Here is a 19,459-nt window from a genome sequence, read left to right as displayed (position 1 = left end):
GTAGATACTTAGCTTCGGTTTGTGTTTTGGGTAGATATTTCCATTAGACTCCGTAGGCTCTTGTGGTCTCGGCTAGTGCAGGAGCAGGCTGTGTCTCTCGCCTCTCTTGCTTCCTTGCTCTTTCTTGCTTCTGAAGCGAGCCCAGAATTAACTGGGGGGGGTCGCCACCCTCCCCAGAACTGGGAGCGAGCTCCTTACTAAAGCCGCTCTCTTTGGGAGATAACTTTACTTGTAAAAAGTATTTTTGAAAGTGCAGGAATGAGTTGAACGTACAGAGCAGCCTCTCGTCGGGACCGGAACCGGATCTCCCCAATTCCAATATGATCTTGAGGGATTGGAGTCTTGGTTACTAATTTAACCTCACTGTTTAAAACCCCCTGATAAGTTTCCTTTTGACCTTTACTTATTATATCTTTAAAATACTTGAGGTGGGATCCAGAGAGCTTTTTTACTTAATCTCACCCAATTCCCCTTCTCCTGCATTGTTTTTGTCTGTGCAGGTCCTATTCCAAAAGATCCCCAGCAGAACCTTTTGAGGAGGTCAGAAGGGACCCCTTTTTTCCTTTTCATTGGAGGCAGAGATTAAATTGCAAAACTGAGTTGAGGTGTTTCAGCGTGTTCTGGAACTACTGAAGCTGAGGGGTCATGAGCACTGTTCCCTCTAAGCTGAGTTAGTGTGAGCTAGCTCACAGTTTTTTAGCTTCCGGCTCACACATTTTTGTCTCAGCTCAGGGAGGATGGCTCCAGAGCAAACTAATTTATGCAGTAGCCAAATCGTTCGCTCACAACTTTAATGCCAGTAGCTCACAAAGTAGAATTTTTGCTCACAAGACTCCACAGCTTAGAGGGAACATTGGTCATGAGCCTTCCCATGCTATAGCTCTATGTATGTAGCCCCTTTTCCTAAGTGCTTCTCTCCTCACCGGGGCTACTCCTGAGCTCCAAGTCCCAGCTGAAGTAAGAGCCCCCTGAAAAGAGCATAGGATACTAAAGAGGCATGCCGAGCAGTTTATTTGCTAGAATTTGGGGCTTAGTATAGCTGTGTTTGAAAGGTTTGAATTGTTCCTGGTGATACCTGTGGCCTAGCAGGCTGCGATAGTGTAGGCTTTGTGTGATGTGAGTTCCACTCCATTCTTGCTTCTGTCAATGTTTTAAAACCAATTAAAGTTCACAAATAAAAATCCCATATTCTCTTTGTACACTAGGTAGGTTTGAGTGGTTGCTCAGCTTTAGTTTCTGTGCTACAAATTAGACAGAGTTCTGTCTTGTGTTAAGATTTAAGAAAACGTCTTGTGCTCTCCACAAGTTGAATAAAATGGGCTAATTTGGGGGGCTTTAGAACTAATGTGTGGCTTATGAATGTTATATATTACCTAAATTTTGCTGGCTGGGTGCCGTAACAATAAAATTCATTCATTCATTCATTCATATTACCTAAACAAAAATGGAGGGTTATCAATTTTTGGTGTAAAAATAAAAAAATGTGTATTATACAGCAGAATATAACATTTAAATCCATACAGAAGAGCCATTCATAGTATCGATTCTTCTGAGAAACTACCAACTGATCCCATTGTCTTTTGCAACCCCTTGTGATTAATAGTTACTGCATTTACCATGTATCTGTAAAGATTTGTCAGTGTAAATTAATGAAGTCAAAATATTTTGAGTATGCAATTTTTTTTTGTTCAGTAGATACTAATGGGTTAGCTTTCGAGTAATTCTTTCTTTGCATACATCCTTCATTTTGAACCTAATTCACAAAACCTGGCTTTTCTGGGGTTAACTTTCCTGGAAAGATTGCCCAGTCATTATGTATAAGAGATAATTTTTATCATGTGCAAACATGACTTTACTTTTGAGCCAGTGTAGTATAGTGGTTAAGAGTACTGAACTAGGACCTAGGAGACTCCCTGCTTTGCTATGAATGCTTACTGAATGACCTGGGGCCAGCCATGCCCTCTCAGCCTAACATACCTTACAGCTTTATGGGGAGGATAAAATGGAGGAAAGGGGGACCATATAAGCTGCCTTGGGTCCCCATTGGGTGGGATATAAATGAAAGACATGAATGCATGAACGATATCACCATCCTGGCTTTTCTCCAAGGGACTGAGTGAGGAAGCACAAACTATGTCTGTCTCCTTCACATTTCATCCTCTGAACAACCATCTGAAGTCGGTTAGGTATTGTGTTGGCCAGGTAATCCCAAGTAGACGGGTTTGGGATTGATCCCTTGCAATTAACTCTATTTGTTTTAACTCTGTCCAGAGAGAACAAGGAAAAAGGGAAACTGTATGTGTGTTTGTGTGTGTGTTCTCTCATGTACTTTTCCATGGTCAAGACATGGCTGGATTTATCTTCATTAGCAGAGTACCAAACTTTGAATTTTTCCAAAGAAGCAGAACTATTTTAGCTAAATTATATATATATTTTAAAACCCACAGAAGTCATAAACATACCAATTGACTTTCAAACTGTAAATGAACCCTTTTAAAGAAAGTTAGGGCAGAACTTCTGTGAGGGCAGATACGTTTCCAGGTAGTCACCGCAGTCATGTGTAAAGCTGGAGTTTGTGCTGAAGCTACTAGAAAAGTGAGGAGGCAATGCGAAAAGCAGGAAAGCATTATTGAAATAAGCAGCTGTGCCAATTTGGAACAGCAATAGAGAATGTTAAAATATTTCCATTCATGGCCTTCAAACTTCAGCGCATAAGGTCAATATAGATATGAAAACATGCCTTTTTTACCCCCCACCCTGAAGTAGTGTATTATAAGTTGTGGGTTTTAATCTTCCCTGTGTTGATTGTGGGTTACAAAGTTTGAGAACCCTATCTTAAGTACAGATACAAACAGTAGAACATCGGTTGCAAAACAGTTAGTTTAACACAGACATGTAAAACTTGCTGAATTTTTTTTAAAATAAAACTTTCTATACATTCTTAGCATGGCATTGGTAAATCTCCAGAAGAAGGGAGTTCACCTTTGTTGGGGTTTTACCTGAAGCACACCTTTTCTCTCTCACCCAGTCACTCTGAGCACTGTGGGGTTGTACCATGGGGACATAGCTCCAAAACTGACAGGTGGCAGTGGTAGTGATGTTACAGGGAAGGCTTTTGCTCTTGGTGTTTACTGGTGGCTGTCATTGCAGAATCTACTGAAATAAGGTTACCATATTTTGTAAAGCAAAAAAAGGGAAATATTTCCCGACTACTTCAAAGAAGTGATCACTATGACAAATCTCATTATAAATACCCCTACTATTTAAGCTGTGATAATTGCTACTAACTAGGAATACTCCTAACCTTCCAACCCCAAAAGAGGACGTTTTCCTCAGTTTTTAAAAAAGAGCCCAAAAGAGGATGGGCACGAAAAAAGGGGGACACATCCTCTAAAAAGAGGACATCTGGTAACTCTAACTTGAGAGTATTGTATGTATGGTTGTCAATTAGCAGAATTCAATTTGCTTTAGTCTGTTTTGTTAATTAATATTTTATGTTGTTCTTTAGGTATTTACTGGAAAATGGATGACGATGACTTCGGAGGCTTTGAGGTATGAAGCTGCTAATACCAAGGTGTTTATAGTCAGGGCTGGGCTGACTCTTTTGGTGTTAAAAATAAATTTTGTATTCTGGAAATCCACATTCTGTGCCAAGAAAAGCTGAATTTAGGGATCAACCCAAAGCAGGTCTGCTTGGGATTAAGACCTGTTTTATTCAGTGGGCCTTTACTCACGGGGAAATGCCTGTAAGATTGTAGCCTTTCAGTACAGTCCTAAGCATGTATATTTAGAACATCCCACTGCATTTAGTGGGAATTACTGTCTAGTAAGTGTGCCTAGAATTACAACCCCAGTGACATGTATTATAAAGTCTTGCTCAATTTCTATATTTTTTGTGCTTGTGTGGTTTTATTCTGGTTTTATTGTTCTTGGGGAAGAACTAAAAAGTATGCAGAGCAATGAAACTCTGCCTCTAACTCATGAGGACATTAAGCTACCGCATACTGAATCAAATCCATTAAATCAAGTCCATTAAGCAAACTCTGGAGGATGGTGGAAGACAGGAGGGCCTGGTGTGATGTGGTCCATGGAGTTGCAAAGACTGTGCGACTGACCAACAACAAAGTCAGTATTGTCTAAGACTGAGAGCAGCTTGGCCAGGTTGTCTCAGGTAGCAGTTTTTCATATTGCCTACAGCCTGATCCTTTTAATTGGAGATGCTTGGGACTGAACCTGGGACCTTTGGAATGCCAAACAGATTTTCTGGCACAAAGCCACAGCAACTCCCCATGGAAACTACTAGAAATCTTCACCTGTTTGGCTTCTGAAATGTCAGCAGCCCAGAAACTTGCCTTTGAATGAAAATGAAAGTTAAGATGCAAATGAAATCAAATTCTGGGCCCAGCACCACTATCTACATGTTTTGTATGTTCTCAAGAAATTATGGCTCAAGTAGTCCTGCTTAGACTTTTTGAATATTACCATGGAGGTAGAGACACATGGGGGCCCCCAGTAAATATGTGAATGTTCATTTTTGTGTGTGTCCGTTTCCACTTTCCTTATTTGTATACTCTACTTGTGGTGCCCAGACACACCACTGTTGTGTTAGTTTCAGCCACAGCACTCAAACACAGTTGATCAGTTGATCACCATTTTAGCAGTATCTCCATTTCCTTTTATGCTTGAACCACTTCTCACAAATAGCATACCCTTGTATTTCCTTGGACCTTCAGTACTGACAGGATATTTTTCTTTTTAACTTCTGAGCAGTTAAAAACATTGTGGAGACCTTGGGTTCTGTTATTAGAGAGTCAACATGGAATGTTTCCTTCAAGAGTTGATAAGTAGTAATTGATAAGAATTGTGATTGCTACATGCTCAGATAAAGCAAATATTGTGAAACAAATTGTTTACATTGTGCAGCATTCGTTAGTGTGTGAACGATAATAGAAGAGAATTTTCTACAGAATTACTACAGTAAAAATTTTGCAACGTGTCTTTATTGACTCTTTGTTATTTTTGTCCTGGATGTTGTTTTTGGATTTCCACTTCCTCCTGTGACCTTTCATTTTGGCTTCTATGAAATTTAAAGACGCCTGCTCCTTGGGAAGAAAGCTATGGCAAACCTAGACAGCATAATAAAAAAGTAGAGACATCACCCTGCCAACTAAAGTCCATATGGTCAAAGCGATGGTATTCCCAGTAGTAATGTATGACTGCGAGAGTTGGACCATAAGGAAGGCCAAGCGCTGAAGAAAAGATACTTTTTGAATTATGGTGTTGGAGAAGACTCTTGAGAGTCCCTTGGACTGCAAGTAGATGAAATCAGTCAATCCTAAAAGAAATCAACCCTGACTATTCTCTGGAAGGCCAGATACTGAAGCTGAAGCTCAAATACTTTGGCCACCAAATGAGAAGGGAGCACTCACTGGAGAAGACCCTGATGCTGGGAAAGATTGAAGGTCAAAGAAGATGGGGACGGCAAAGGATGAGATGGTTAGACAGTGTCATAGTTGCAACGAACATGAAATTGAGCCAACTTCAGAGGACGGCGGAAGACAGGAAGGCCTGGCGTGATCTGGTCCACGGGGTCCCGAAGAGCTGGATTCGACTGTGGGACTGAACAACAGCCTTAAGGAGAACTAAATTTAAATACTTACTGACTGCTAAAAGGGTGGGTTTCTTAAGAAGATAACTCTTATGTGATGCATTTTTTTAATGTAGGAATTTTTAATTGTTTAAAAATAATTTCTTAAGTGGCTAGTAGTCCATGAGAATGGCAGCTCAGAGATTTCAGGAATGCTGATCATAGAGGTGGGCCACGGTGCTTTTTTTTTTTTAAAGGGGGGGTGCCAGAACTCTCAAGAGGGAAGCGAAGTTTTCATTCTGTATACTGAAAACTCATGAACTTTTAAAACATCTTTAAAATAATTTTGTCAAAGAGGTTCCAGAACTCTGTTCCGGCACATTCCCCCAGAAAAAAAGCCCTGGAGGTGGCAGGGGGAGTCTGCTGAAATGGGGAGACGTGGCAAGAAGACAGGTCAATCTTGTGGATGCTGCAGCACTTTAGAAAACCAGAGCACAGATGAATGTTAGCAGTAGGCACAGACGAGAAAGGGAGTTAATTCCCTTTTGTCATTTGTTCCAGGATTAAAGTGGCATATAAAAATATTGAATGTGTGGAATCATTCACTTCCTTTAGTTCGCTATGTATTCCCTTTACATTTGGAAAGCATTTTCCCAAGCAGTTCACAAAGTGGAAAGACAAAATCATGTTTTAACTAATAAAGTTTAGCATGGTGTTCACTGTAAAAGAAATGTCTGAATATAATATGCATACCTGATTAGGGCATGTAGTTGGAAAGCCCATGCATTGAAATTTTAACATATGCTTTCTATTTTTAGGCAGCAGAAACCTTTGAAGGTGGAAACGGGGAACCACAGGCAACTTCTCCTGCTATTCCCTGGGCAGCATTTCCTACAGGTAATGAAGTTCATTGGGGCCTTGTGTGTTGAAGCTTTTATTTCACCAGTTCAAATTGGAGCATCCAAATATTCACCATGAATTACACACCCTTATGCTGTCTCTGTGTCTAAACCCATAGTAATAAGCCATGAAATCATTTTATAGCTGAAGTGAAACAGAGAATTTACTGTGGTTTCTTACGTAAAGCAAACCTTCATAACAGAAAGGAAACCAGTATATTTCTAAGCTTTGCTTTCAACTTTTCCATATAATTGTATTGTGCAGCTCTGTTATTGTAGAGTCATTTCTATGTGTGCTATGTGCTGTCAAGTAACTTTTTATCTAAGGTGACCTTTGAAGCCTGGGACCCATGTAGGGATGTGCATTTGGTTCGTCCGAACTGAATGCACCCCCGAAAATGGCCCATTTGGGGCCCCTTTCGGGCTGCTGCGAGCCGATTCAGATTCTCTGATCTGAATTGGCTTGCTGCCGAATTGCCGCCGAAATTTGGCGGCAATTTGGCCCCATTATATCCTATGGGCCATTGAAGTCAGTGGCGAAAACATAGGGTATATTCTGGGGGCTGGAGGGGAGGGGGTTTGAGGGAGAGGCTCCAAACTTGCGGGGTAGCTGCTGGAGCCTCTCCTCAAGATACCCACCATGTTTCAAAAACATTGGACCAGGGGTTCCAATTCTACGAGCCCCAAAACAGGTTGCCTCCATCCCCTCCATTGTTCTCTATGGTGGGAAAGAATGTTACCTTTTCCCCATGGTGCTGTTAGTGGCTCTGGAGAGGGGGATTTTGAGGGAGAGGCTCCAAATTTTCAGGGTAACTTTGGGAGCCAATCCCCACATAAACCCCCATGTACCAAAGCAAGTGGACCAGTGGGCCCAATTCTATGGGCACCCAAACAGGTTACCCCCATTACCTCCATTGTTTCCAATGGGGAAACATAGCCAGCAGCACTTAAGGCAGGCAAGCAGGCAGCAGTCAGAGTCTCCCAGAGAATCTCAGGGAAAGTGAACTGTCTTGGGAGGTGCTTGTTTGCCATGAGAACAAGTGGCGCACTCCAGAACAAGTGGCCCTGTGGCAGTGCAAGCATGCCACAGTGCCACACAGAAACCGCAAAAGACCAACGTGGGGGGTGCCTCCACACAGAAACCCCAAAAGATCAACGGGGGGAGGCCAGTTTCAGCCAATTGCTGCATGCATGTGCAGCCTGCAAGGTTGATGGTGTTGCTTTGCACACCAGCTTCCTTGCTTGGGGGGAGAGAGAGTCAACTCTACCCAACTCTACCCGGGCCTGCCCTGCTACATCCCTGTAGTTCTGGTTGCACCATCAATTTACACAGGGCGGGGCCTGCATAAATGTCATTCCTGTTTTCGGAGCCTCTCCCTCAACTCCCCCCCCTCCCGAGCCACTAACAGCACCGTGGGAAAAAGTAACTTTTCCTCCCACCATAGAAAACAATGGAGGGGATGGGGGCAAATTGTTTGGGGGCCCATAGAATTGGACTCACTGGTCCAATGTTTTTGAAACTTGGTGGGTATCCTGGGGAGAGGCTCCAGCAGCTACCCTCTGAGTTTGGAGCCCCTCCCTCAAACCCCCTCCCCTCCAGCCCCCAGAATATACCCTATGTTTTCGCCACTGACTTCAATGGCCCATAGGATATAATGGGGCTGAACTTGACATTCGGCTGGCCAAAAGACTCCCCAGTCGGCTGGTACCGATGAAACTGACATGTGGGAGTCTTACTGCCCGCCGAAATTGATTCTGCCCGATTGGACCGAACCTGAATTGGGCGATTTTTTTTTTTTGCACACCCCTAGATCCATGTATCTGAAGGAGCATCTCCTTCCATGTGTCCCCTGTGCACCAACTACCACCATCGGGCAGCCATCTGTTGGCTGTCCCACCACTGGGGGGCGGCTTGTCTGGCATTGGCCAGATCCTGGGCCTTTCCCATCATGGCTCCTGCTCAGTGGAGTGGACTCTTTGGTGAGGGGAGCCCCCTCCTTGGATAACTTTTGGAGGTGCTGCAAGGCTTGCTAGTCTGTCGAGGCTTTAGAGGGAGTCTGAATGGCAGGCATTTTTGTGAGGGGACAGATCGAGATGTCCATAGCAGTAGAAAAGAGCAAGAGTCCAGTAGCTCCCCCCTTTTTTTTTTTCCAGTAGCTCCCTTTAACAAGTATTTTGTACAAATATCTTCTAGCATGGAGGACATAAGGGAAGGAGGGCAATGGATGTGAACAGGATTGCGCTTGAGTGGCAGAGAAGGGTTTGTAGAACTCGAACTTGTGACAGTAGCAGTGGCAGGGTATGAGCTTTCGTGAGTCACGGCTCACTTCTTCAGGTACAAAATTTTCCAAATGTGACAGGAGGAAGAGATTTTATTTTGTTCTGGTTTTAACGATTAGGTGGTCCCTTGCTTACTTGTGTGGATTGTAGTGTCTCTTCACTTGCAGGTACAAGATAGAAAGCTCCAGGTGTGTCTGTGTGTGCTGATGTGAGGTAGCAATGAGGATTCAGAGCAGACCAGTGTTAGTAATATGCTGTTCTTTTCCTTGGTTGTTTGTGAAAAGTTCCCATCACCGGAGTCCTGTCACAATGGCTTCCCTCTGGAAATTTTGACAGGGCTTAGAAAGGTTGCGAAAATGTCATGGGCCTCTGCCCAATATCAACCAGGCTGATCTTTTCTGTTTTGCAGGAATGTGGCTTCTCTTTGTGACTCTCCTATCCTGATAAGAGTACTTAATTTGTCCTCAGCTATTTTACTGTGTAGCCAAATCTCTCTGTTTACTGCTGTCATTCCTGATTTCCTGGGCTCACGCTCTGAATAACAAGAAAACTATATCCAAGGTGATCCTTAGAATCCAGCTTTCTTATGCAAAGGAAACCAGTTTTTGGCTCTTTTGGTTGCACGGATAACTTTGGTACATGATGGCAAATATTTTTAATTTGATCCACTGGACTAGAGAAATTGCTGATCCCTTGCCCTGAACCTAAAAAGGAACAAAGTATTTCACTTCTCCCCCCCCCTCAAAAATATTCATTTAATCCCACCACCACCACCATTTTGCTTTGATCCAACTGACAGTGATTGGAGTGCCATTGTTGGTTTCCCACTTCCTGCTTTCTGCTGTAGCTCCCTGCGCATTGCCCTCCTCTCATGCTTCCAAGGGATGGGGAACATTTGGGAATGCAGTCTGTTGTGGGGCTGTAGTAATAAGTATAATTAACATATGGTAGTGTGTGTGATCCTAAGATTGTTAGGAGATCCTAAGATTGCCTGGCAGGCAGAAGTTCTAGCTATTTTAGTGTTACACACCACTAGGTGGCAAGCTAGACTTGTTTTTTAAGGCAAGAGACATTTCAAAGGTGGTTAGCCATTGCCTGCCAGGACTGATTCTGTTTAGCTTCTGAGATCTGACGAGATCTGGTTAGCCTGGGCTACCCATGTCAGGGCTGGGGATGTAGTGGGAGGGAGGAATCTGAAGAAATCATCTCCTCCTTTGCTTATGCAGAGGCAATTTTGGATTCAAACCACTATCTCTTAGTGACATTCAAAGGAATAGAATCTACACACCACTTCAGTTCAGTCTGCAAGTTTTCGTTTCTGTTTGATTTTTTTTACATCCATAGGTTGACCATCCATGTGTGGTTGAATCTTGTTTACTTACACTGAGTGGTAAATGTGGTATTAATGGCTTCCTCTTCATCATCTCAATGCTGTCCTGCTGTGCATAGCTTGAACCTTAGTCTTCTGAGAGTTCATTTCAGAATACTGAGAGCTTTAGCCAGGGAATCGATGCTTTCCCCTGCATTGGATATATGCCCATGTCTGTGGGGTGGGAAATGTGCCCTGCTCAGTTCTTCTCCATGGCACAATAGGCTTTTCTTTTGAAAAACTACCAACCTCATACAGGCATGACTGGTTTCTTGCTGCGTCCTGAATGAATTGCATAAAGCTGGCTCTTATTATCTGAAGTTTACTGAAGAGGTGAGGAGAAATGTGGCTGCATACCTATGTATGGCAGAAAGCATTGCTAGTGGACGTTGTAGGCCAGCCATAGTAACTGCTATTGTCTGAGGCTTCTCGACTCATAATCTTGGTGTCAATACCATCACCAGAATCTCCCTCACTTTACTCTGGTGCTCAACTAGTTTCCAAGGGCTCAATTGTAGCTGGCCATTCAAGATGAAGGGCCATAATGAGACATGAACTGGCAGGGCCTGAGAAGCAGCATCGGTTTTGTGGTTGAAACTTGTTTACATACACTGATACACCAGTATTTGATATCTCTGCTTTCCATGTGTGTTCATTTTTTAATCTCACTTTCTGTGTTAGGTTCCTTCCTCAAACTTGATGTGTATGTTTATTGATTATCCTCAGTGCCCATTTCATACATCCTGCCTGTGAATACATCTGTTAGCCTGTAAGGTGCCACAAGTCTCTTCTTCTTCTTCCTCCTCCTCCTCCAGCAACAGATGGAACATGGGTGCTCTTTTAGGATGTGTTGTAATGTTTGTTTATCTATTTGATTTATATCCTGACCTCCCCTGGGAGCTCAGGGCAGTTACAACACTGAATAAAATAGCCAGTTTATAAAACTTAATTCAATAATAAAATTAGTCAATGATAACCAACAAATCACAGCATTCCATATAATCATCGAGTTGGAAGGGAACTCCAGGGTCATCTAGTCCAACCCCATGCACAAGGCAGGAAATTCACAAATACCTCACCCTCCACACCCACAGCGACCACTGTTCCACGCCCAGAAGATGACAAAAAACCTCCAGGATCCCTGGCCAAACCGGCCTGGAGAAAAATTGCTTCCTGACCCCAAAGTGGCAACCAGCATTTCCCTGGGCGTGTAAGAAAGGGCCACAGGAACTAAGCACTGAGGCAGCCCTTCCTGCCCTCCCTCTCATGATCTGCCTAAGTTCACAGAATCAACATTGCTGTCAGATGGCCATCTCGCCTCTGTTTGAAAACCTCCAAAGAAAGGAGAGCCCAACATCTCCCGAAGACGAAAATTCGAATTTCAGCCTGCAGTGTCCAAGCAACCAGGCAAAGAGAGTGGACAGTATCCTGCTGATACACCAGCATAGGTGGCATGAGCTGGAATGAAATGGAATAAGAGAAAGCAGGATGAGGCAGGGGAGAGGCCAGTACAATTGGAGGCCCACCTCCTCAACCAAAGGCCTGGCGGAACATCTCTGTCTTACAGGCCCTGTGGAATTGGAGCAAGTTCTGCAGGGCCCTGATCTCACTTGGGAGAGTGTTCTACCAGGCTGGAGCCAGAGCTAAAAAGGTTGAGTTTAAGTGGATGTCTTTTGGGCTGGGGATCACCAGCAGATGTTGATCTCTGAGCGCAAAGCTCTCTGGGGGACATATTGGGAGAGACAGTGGTTGAGCATTAAAATTATTTTTATATACAGGGTTCTGGCTTAAGTAGCTAGGTAAAATGATGCCATGTCTCTCTGTGTGAATTTATTTTATAATTTGATTTGGCGTGATCATCAAAGAAGCCACAGTTCATCTTTAAATTGCCAACATATATTGCCAGTGTCTCTGGAAATGCCATTAAAACTGTCTACTGCATCAGGAACATTTCACTATGTCTCTGTTCTTTTGAGAATATGTATTTTTAAAAATCTTTCTTTATGCTTGTCTAAGGGTGAGGTAATTAATACTGAAGCATTCTTACTAGCAAGAAAATTCCTTGGATTCCTTTGTGCCTATTGTGTAAACCTGTTTACTGTTGAGCTGTGAGTTGTGAAGATATCCAAATGATTTCATTTAGACCTGGATAGCCCAGGCAAGCCCGATCTCGTCAGATCTTGGAAGCTAAGCAGGGTCGACTCTGGCAAGTGCTTGGATGGGAGACCTCCAAGGAACACCAGGGTTGTGACACATCTGAACATCCCTTGCCTTCAAGCCCAGCTAGGGGTCACCAGAAGTCAGCTTGATTTGATGGTAAAAAAATTAATTAAACATTAAAAAAGAATTGAGTCCCATGATCAGGTATCAGATGTAGATACCCCAACAAGACTGCCTTTCCTACATGGAATAAGTTTTTTTCCTCCGATTAGATATTTTAATCTGGAGAGCAGAGTTTGATTTCCCACTTCTCCACATGCAGCCTGCTGGATAACTGTGGGCCAGTCACAGTTCTTGGGCCAGTCATAAGGTATCTATTGTGGGGAGAGGAAGTAAATAAAGCAAGTAGATAAATGGGTACCTGCCCTTAGAGAGTAGGGGGCACCCTCCTCCATGTGAGGATGTGGTGGGAACATCAGCGGCGGCGATGGCGGCAGTAGCGGCGGAACAACAGCGCAGCGCGGCGATCCCTGGTGGCCAGAAAAGCAAGAGCGTGTGGCAAGACCCGATGACAGTGGAGGTGGAAGTAGAGTCGCGGAGGAGCGCGGTGACGTAGAGTCGCAGGCGTGGCGGAGCCGGATGTGGACATAGCCGGGCTGGGACTGATAGAGGCCGTACGCCAGGAGACCGCCGAGCAAAGAAGACCTGCCCTGGACACCAAGAATGGGACGCCGACCCCAATGGACAGCCTGGAGGAAGGAGCCAGAGCCGAAGAATAGCTAACCCGCCACCTGGGTGCCGGTAGGGCAGCCCCACCCCCTGTACTGTGTGGCCTTAGGTAAGGGAATTAAATTGCACTTGCAACCTGCTTGTTAACCGCTCAGAGACCTTCAGGTCAGAGCAATATATAAACCAAATGTAATAAATAAATAAATAAGGGAAGGCAATTGTAAGCTGCTTTGAGACTCCTTAAGGTAGAGAAAAATAGGGTATAAGAACCTGCCCTTCTTTTAATTCTGAGGATGCCATTGATGTTCTGAACCGGTGCTTGGAGTCAGTTATTGGCTGGAGGAGGATGAACAAGATGAAACTTAATCCTGACAAGACAGAGGTTCTCTGGGTTAGTAGAAAGGCAGACCAGGGACTTGAGATCTCTCCTCTCTTGGATGGGGTTATACTTCTAGAGGGCCAGCATGGTGTAGGGGTTAAGAGCTGTGGACTCTAATCTGGAGAACCAGGTTTGATTCCCCACTCCTTCACATGCAGCCAGCTGGGTCAGTCCTCTGAGAATTGTTTTCTCATGAGCAGTCCTCGAAAGAGCTCTCTCAGCCTTACCTACCTCACAGGATGTCTGTTGTGGGGAGAGGAAGGGAAAGGGACTGTAAGCTGCTTTGAGACTCCAAGTGAAGGGGGGAGTATAAATCCAATTCTTCTTTCTTCTTCCTTTGAAAAGCTGGGTTTCCAGCTTGGGCGTGGTGCTTGACGCAGCGTTCACCTTGTGCCACAGTTGTTTTATTTCTATTGTAAGCCATCTTGAGTGCTGCAGGGTAGAAAGGTGGCTAATAAACATTTTAAATAAAACCAGTAAAATCCAGTTTTCAGTCCTCAGGATTATTAAGGTCATCACTCTGTATGCAGTAGAGGTGAAAAACATTTACAGACTTCAGGTTAGGTATGAACTAGCATTTCTCAGAGCTCAGATTTAGAGAATGTTACTTAACCCCTTTCTTTTTCAGCAGGTCACTGTAACTTGACATGTCTGCATTCTCTGGCTTTTTTTCAGTGTTCAGGTTTTTTTAAAGGCACATCTTATTTTCCACCACTAACTGATCTGTATGACTTTCAGCCTGGGAATGTGCATCTCAGTTGCCTATTTATAAATAAGGAATAAAAGATATCTGTCTTGCAGGTTTCTTGGGAAACATGCAAAATGACCCAATGAAATACACTATCTAAAACTAGGAGTAGCATTCACCTTCAAAAATCCTTTCCTTTCCCAAAGCATCATTGTGTTTGTCACAGTTCATTTCTTCTCCCATTTTCTTAGCTTTTTTGATCCAGCATTCCTCTCTTCTCTGTTCACCTCTTACCTTCTTGCTTTTTCCTCTTTCCCCCTAACATCTTCCTCTTTTTTCTTAACCCTACTTTGAATTCCCTCCTCTTCCTCTCCTCTTCCCTTTCTTTTCCCCGTCTTTCTTACTGCTGAGCCACTGCCCGTGTCTAAAAGCCATAAAGCAATTTTTTTGGGGGGGGGGGGGGGGGGACACGGGGTGAATAGTGCCACGCCAGCGGCACAGCATCCCTTCTAGTGAATACCTGGAAGTGTTGTCATGTCGCCGGTGTGATGTTGAGTTGACATGCTAGGATTTGGGCAAAACTCTTAAAGTTTTACCCAAATCCTAAAGCATTGCATCATCATCACACCAGCAAATTGATGTCATTTCCAGGTATTCGCCGGAAGTGATGTCATGCTGCTGTTGCAGCACCATTAATTTTTCCCCTCCCACCAGCTTCTTGCCGGCAAATGCTGTTTAAAGACCTTGTCTGGTAGTACTTTGTACTGCCAGTGGTGTGTTTGGGTGGTGGTTCCTTCCATCTCCTGCAGGAACTTCAAATTAAGTTCCTATCCCAATCTGTAACTCCTTACAGCCATAGAAAGGGAGTTATAAGGAACAGGAAAAGGGTTAAATGCTGGAAAAGTAAATAGCTGCCCATCTGTTTAATGACTAAGTGCTTTCCCCCCTAGGCCAAGTGATTTCAAGGGAGAGATAAGCAAAGCAGTTGAACAGATATCTCCTCCTCTCTAAAGAAACACTGACGGCCAAACTAGACAGCCACAGACCAGTCTCTTGAAATGCTGGTTTTCCCCCATCACATATAGTGTGGGGTAGGAAATCCAGTTTTAAGAGCATAGGTGGGCACAGAGCTGTTAAACCTTCCTGCTTCTTGCTTCGGTGGCCTCTCCCCAGGCAGTTTCTCCAGTGGAACAGGTTAAAGGTGCAGGGTACTAAGTATGTTTTTTACTCTTAAAACTGGAGCTCCCCCCACTCCTCTTGTTACATGTTATTGGGGAAGCCTCACATTTTGAGCAGGTGAATCTGCTACCATCCTGTTGGAGGAAGGAGGTAACTTGGAAGTGCTTTGCATGCACACAGTGCCACCTACAGGCACAGCTGACTTGGGAGTCTGAGTTTTCGTACTGTTCCATCACCTTGCAATGGGAAAGGAGAGCTTCATAGCTTGCATCTCTACTGGTTTCCATTGTCAGAAGGGTGCCTTTAGTTATGTGCTGTGTTTGTGCATATGGGATTTTCACCAGTTCTGTTCTGACATTGCAGAGCACCAGTTTGGTGTAGTGGTTAAGAGTGGCAGTTTCTAATCTGGACAACTGGGTTTGATTCCCCACTCCTTCACATGTAGCCAGCTGGGCGACCTCAGGTCAGTCACAGTTCTCTTAGAGCTGTTCTCTCGAGCAGTTCTCTCAGAACTCTCTCAGCCCCACCTACCTCACAGGGTGTCTGTTGTGGGGAGAGGAAAAGAAGGAGATTGTAAGCTGCTCTGAGACTCCGAGTGAAGGGCAGGGTATAAATCCAACTCTTCTTCTACTACTACTGCTGTTTCCAAAGAGGAGCAGTCTTTTTGGGGAAGGGGGATGCAGTGGGTAGAGGGGGAGGGCTCATAGTTGATTAGATATAACCCTGTGTTCTGTCTCTCTCCCATGTACCATACCTAATAATATACTCACCTATGCTACAGTTTTTCTCTGCTGGTGAGCAGTGTTCCGTCTAAGCTCCACAGTGCTGTGAGCAAAAATTCTACCTCATGAGAGTCTGCCCGCCCCAGTCCACTATATTGGGAGACCTGGCCTCTGGAGAACAGGTCTATCCACCCCGGTCCACTTTATTGGTAGACCTGTCCTCTGGAGAACAGGTGTACTCACCCCAGTCCACTATATTGATAGATCTGGGCTTGGACTGTCACCCTGCCAGCACTTAGGGGAGAAAAAACACTTGCAGTCTCTTCTGTTTGTTTTTTTTTAGTGACATATGACAGCCAGTATTACAGGTCAAGTATAACAGAGGTGGAACAATCGCTGGCAGAATCCTGCCTAAAACTAGTCAACAAAGTGGATAAAGGCAAGACTTGCTTTCAGGGGGAGCTTTGGCACATTCCAGTTCCTCAGTCCCCTTGATGCTAATAGTATTTTAACTCCTTCTCTGTCCTTTTTTGTTCCTTATATTTTCATGCCATTACAATTACATAAAAGATCCGACAGTCTCTGGAATGTTTTGCAAACAGAATCTGTTGTGCCAAAGCAGTGCTTCTGTGAGCATGATCATTAAAAGCAGGATTCCTTGAAATTTTTTCTTGTTAACGATGCTCTTGTGATTTTCTTTAAACAGTTAAACTAATGGTTTTAAAGATAAATAATATAGCTTAATCGACCATGTGCAATGTAATTTTAGCATTTTAGACTAACACTGATACAAGCTTCTGTAATGATCTATACTTGGGTTTTTAGTGGTTTTCTTTCCTTTCTCCCATAGATGTAGTTTCCCCTCCCTTTTTTGTAGTAGTTTATAGGAAAATGCAATAAAAAATCTAAAAAAGGGGGGGATTTCACAGATGTGGGTGTTGTGGTTTGAATTTGGAGGGTACCAAGTTCTCATGTTACTCATACAGTTACCCAGCTTCACCTAGGTACCTTAATTTAAAGAGGCAAGTTAAAGTTGTCTGTGTATCAATGAGTACCAGAGCACAGGTGTTAATCATCCTTTTGCCTTCAGTACTGAAAGCATAATACCAGATCTTGCATCCTAGAGTGCAGGATGCTAGATAAAATAATCTTATAACCAAGTTTTTATTTTTTTAAAAAGTTTTAATGCAAGAACATGCAAATTTGATACATGAAATATTAAGAATACGTATACATCAAATGTGGTTTTGGAGTAAAACACACCACACCAAAACCCTCCTTGAAAAATAACTTGTAGCTTCTATTCAATAACATTTTTCAGTATGCGGTTCACATTATACCTTGGGAAAACAGTCAGAGCTGATGCCAGTTTATTTAAAAACAGTAGCAGTAGAAAGATCAGTTTGAATATTGCTCTTAATATGCATTTGATCTTTCATTAAAAATGTCATTAGGGCATGCTTACTTTTTTGTTAGACAGTAGTTGGATTTATTTCTCTGGCAGACTATTGTTTTTGTGTTTTGTTAGATACTGGCATATACATGGAAATGATGCTGGGCTTCTTCTACCCATCATTTGCTTTCTTTCCCCCATTGTTTCTTGCATTAGCAACTGAAACGAACATATCTCATTTGGTTTCTGCAGAGGTTCTCCGGGAGCAGGCTGGAGCCCCAACTTCTGCCTCCTTTGTCCCCGCCAATCCATTAACTTCATCAGACGATATTGTGACAGATAATCAGTTGTCATCCAGTACTTTAAATCTACCTGATCTTAAAGAACAGGTAAAATGACAATCATTTTACTTTTCTATGTATCAGTTTTGTACATTTAATCTCTTTATGATGTGTATTATGTTGGGATGGTGGAAGAATACAATGTTGTATGCTATATATGCATTTTTAGAGATGGAGTCTCTGCTCTGATTCTGCTCTAATTGGTTGTAATATCTCTTTCTGTGTCTATAGAGAGGTTTGCTCAAAAGTAAACTGTTGAATTAACTAATTAAACACTAATTCCCAAGGATATGTGCATTGGATTGCAATACGGATCCCATTGAAACCAGTAGGAAAGTTAATCTAATTTAGGGCCAATTGCTTTGGTGGTATTAAGCCATGGCTCACATTAGGTGAATTAGAATTTATCATACTGATTGATCAGAAAAGAATTGTACAGTTTTACCAATTATAACTTTCCCACTTACATCTCCATAAGTTTTTAGAGCAACTTTCGTATAGTAAGTACAGAAGCAAAAGAACTACTCTAGCTGACCCAATGACTTGTCTGTGCCTGATCAATTTCTTAGCCTTTTCCCCAATGAACAATTATCTTTGTATGCCATGTTGTAAACTCCTTATGAGACTTCTTTAGGTTCCAACCATGTTGTGCTATGTAGTGTGATTTGGGATGGGTGGAATGGGGCAGGAAGGCGGTGCTGCTGTTTGGCAACACATGTCCTAAGTCTCCTTGGGCATATGGAAGTAGCTGCACATTACTTTGGACTGCGGTAATTGCAATCTTCAGATAATTTTTTTAGGTACGTGTGTTCATTATATTCAATTGGAATTAAACACCGATCTCCAGAAGGTGTTGGTACAAAAACAGTGAAACATTCCAGAGCATTTACATTCCACAGTAACTTTGTCTTAGATGTGAGGTATTCTTTAAAAACTGGAGATTATCAAGTATTGATAGGGTTATTGCAGTTTAAAAAGAAAAAAGATACCATATTCTCCAGTGGTTCGGATAATGGGACAGTCCGTACTATTGGATAAGCTCCACCCCTTCCTGCAGGGTCAGCTATGATCTTTGATCCCTGTGAGGTGGGGCTTAACTTCTACAGCTTCCCCAGTTCTTGCCGGCCCTGCTTACCAGCAGGACATGCTCCAGCAGCGCTTGTTTCGAGCGCCTAGGATTTCAGGAAGAAAAAGAGAAGAAAGAAGAGCCGCAGCGGCAAGGAGTCGGGGCGAGCGATCCTGCACCAGGTTGTCCCCGGTTGTTCGGCAGAGCTCTGTTTAAGCCCTTGGCATCCGTCCGCTGGTCTTACCTGACCTACGGGTGGAGGGCCTCCCCCTGCGCTATTCCGGGGGTGCGGAGGAGCCTGGTGTGCAAGACGTACCCACGCTGAGTCAGTGGATCGTTCCAGCGCAAAGAACCGAAATAGCCTTTTCCAAAGGAGGTGGTGAGTTTGAGGGGCCCCTGAAAGCCTTCCCAGTGGTGTTGGAGCCTTGGGGAACGAAGACCACCATGGCGCAGGGCTTGACCATGCCAGTCCTGGAGCCTGTGTTTTTAGACCAAGCAGAGACTGGTCATTTGGAAACTCAGCAGAAAAGGAGGAAGGCGGCTGGCTTACCTTGGGCACTTTCGTTTTCCTCCACATATTGGTACAAGATGGCTGATCAAGCTAGAAGGCAGGTTTCTCCAGACAGAGATAGTTCTCTGAGTGAACTCAGTTTCCCCAGGTTGTCTG

General features: G+C 43.6%; 1 protein-coding gene across 1 annotated transcript in view; it reads left to right on the top strand.

Moving 5' to 3' along the window:
* CCDC91 (coiled-coil domain containing 91) overlaps positions 1-19,459 on the top strand; it is a gene marked incomplete at its 3' end in the record, with an annotated part of 78,713 nt that overhangs the window by 23,549 nt on the left and 35,705 nt on the right. The window contains exons 2-4 of the mRNA XM_015414255.1: positions 3,509-3,552; positions 6,406-6,484; positions 17,638-17,774. Of these exons, the coding sequence (XP_015269741.1) occupies positions 3,523-3,552; positions 6,406-6,484; positions 17,638-17,774 (246 nt within the window). The remainder of the gene's footprint in view (positions 1-3,508; positions 3,553-6,405; positions 6,485-17,637; positions 17,775-19,459) is intronic.

Source organism: Gekko japonicus, unplaced genomic scaffold, assembly GCF_001447785.1.
Source record: "Gekko japonicus isolate JY-2015 unplaced genomic scaffold, Gekko_japonicus_V1.1 scaffold1333, whole genome shotgun sequence".
Classification (NCBI taxonomy): domain Eukaryota; kingdom Metazoa; phylum Chordata; class Lepidosauria; order Squamata; family Gekkonidae; genus Gekko; species Gekko japonicus.
Note: the sequence above shows the minus strand (reverse complement) of the source record. Positions and strands in the feature narration are given on the sequence as shown.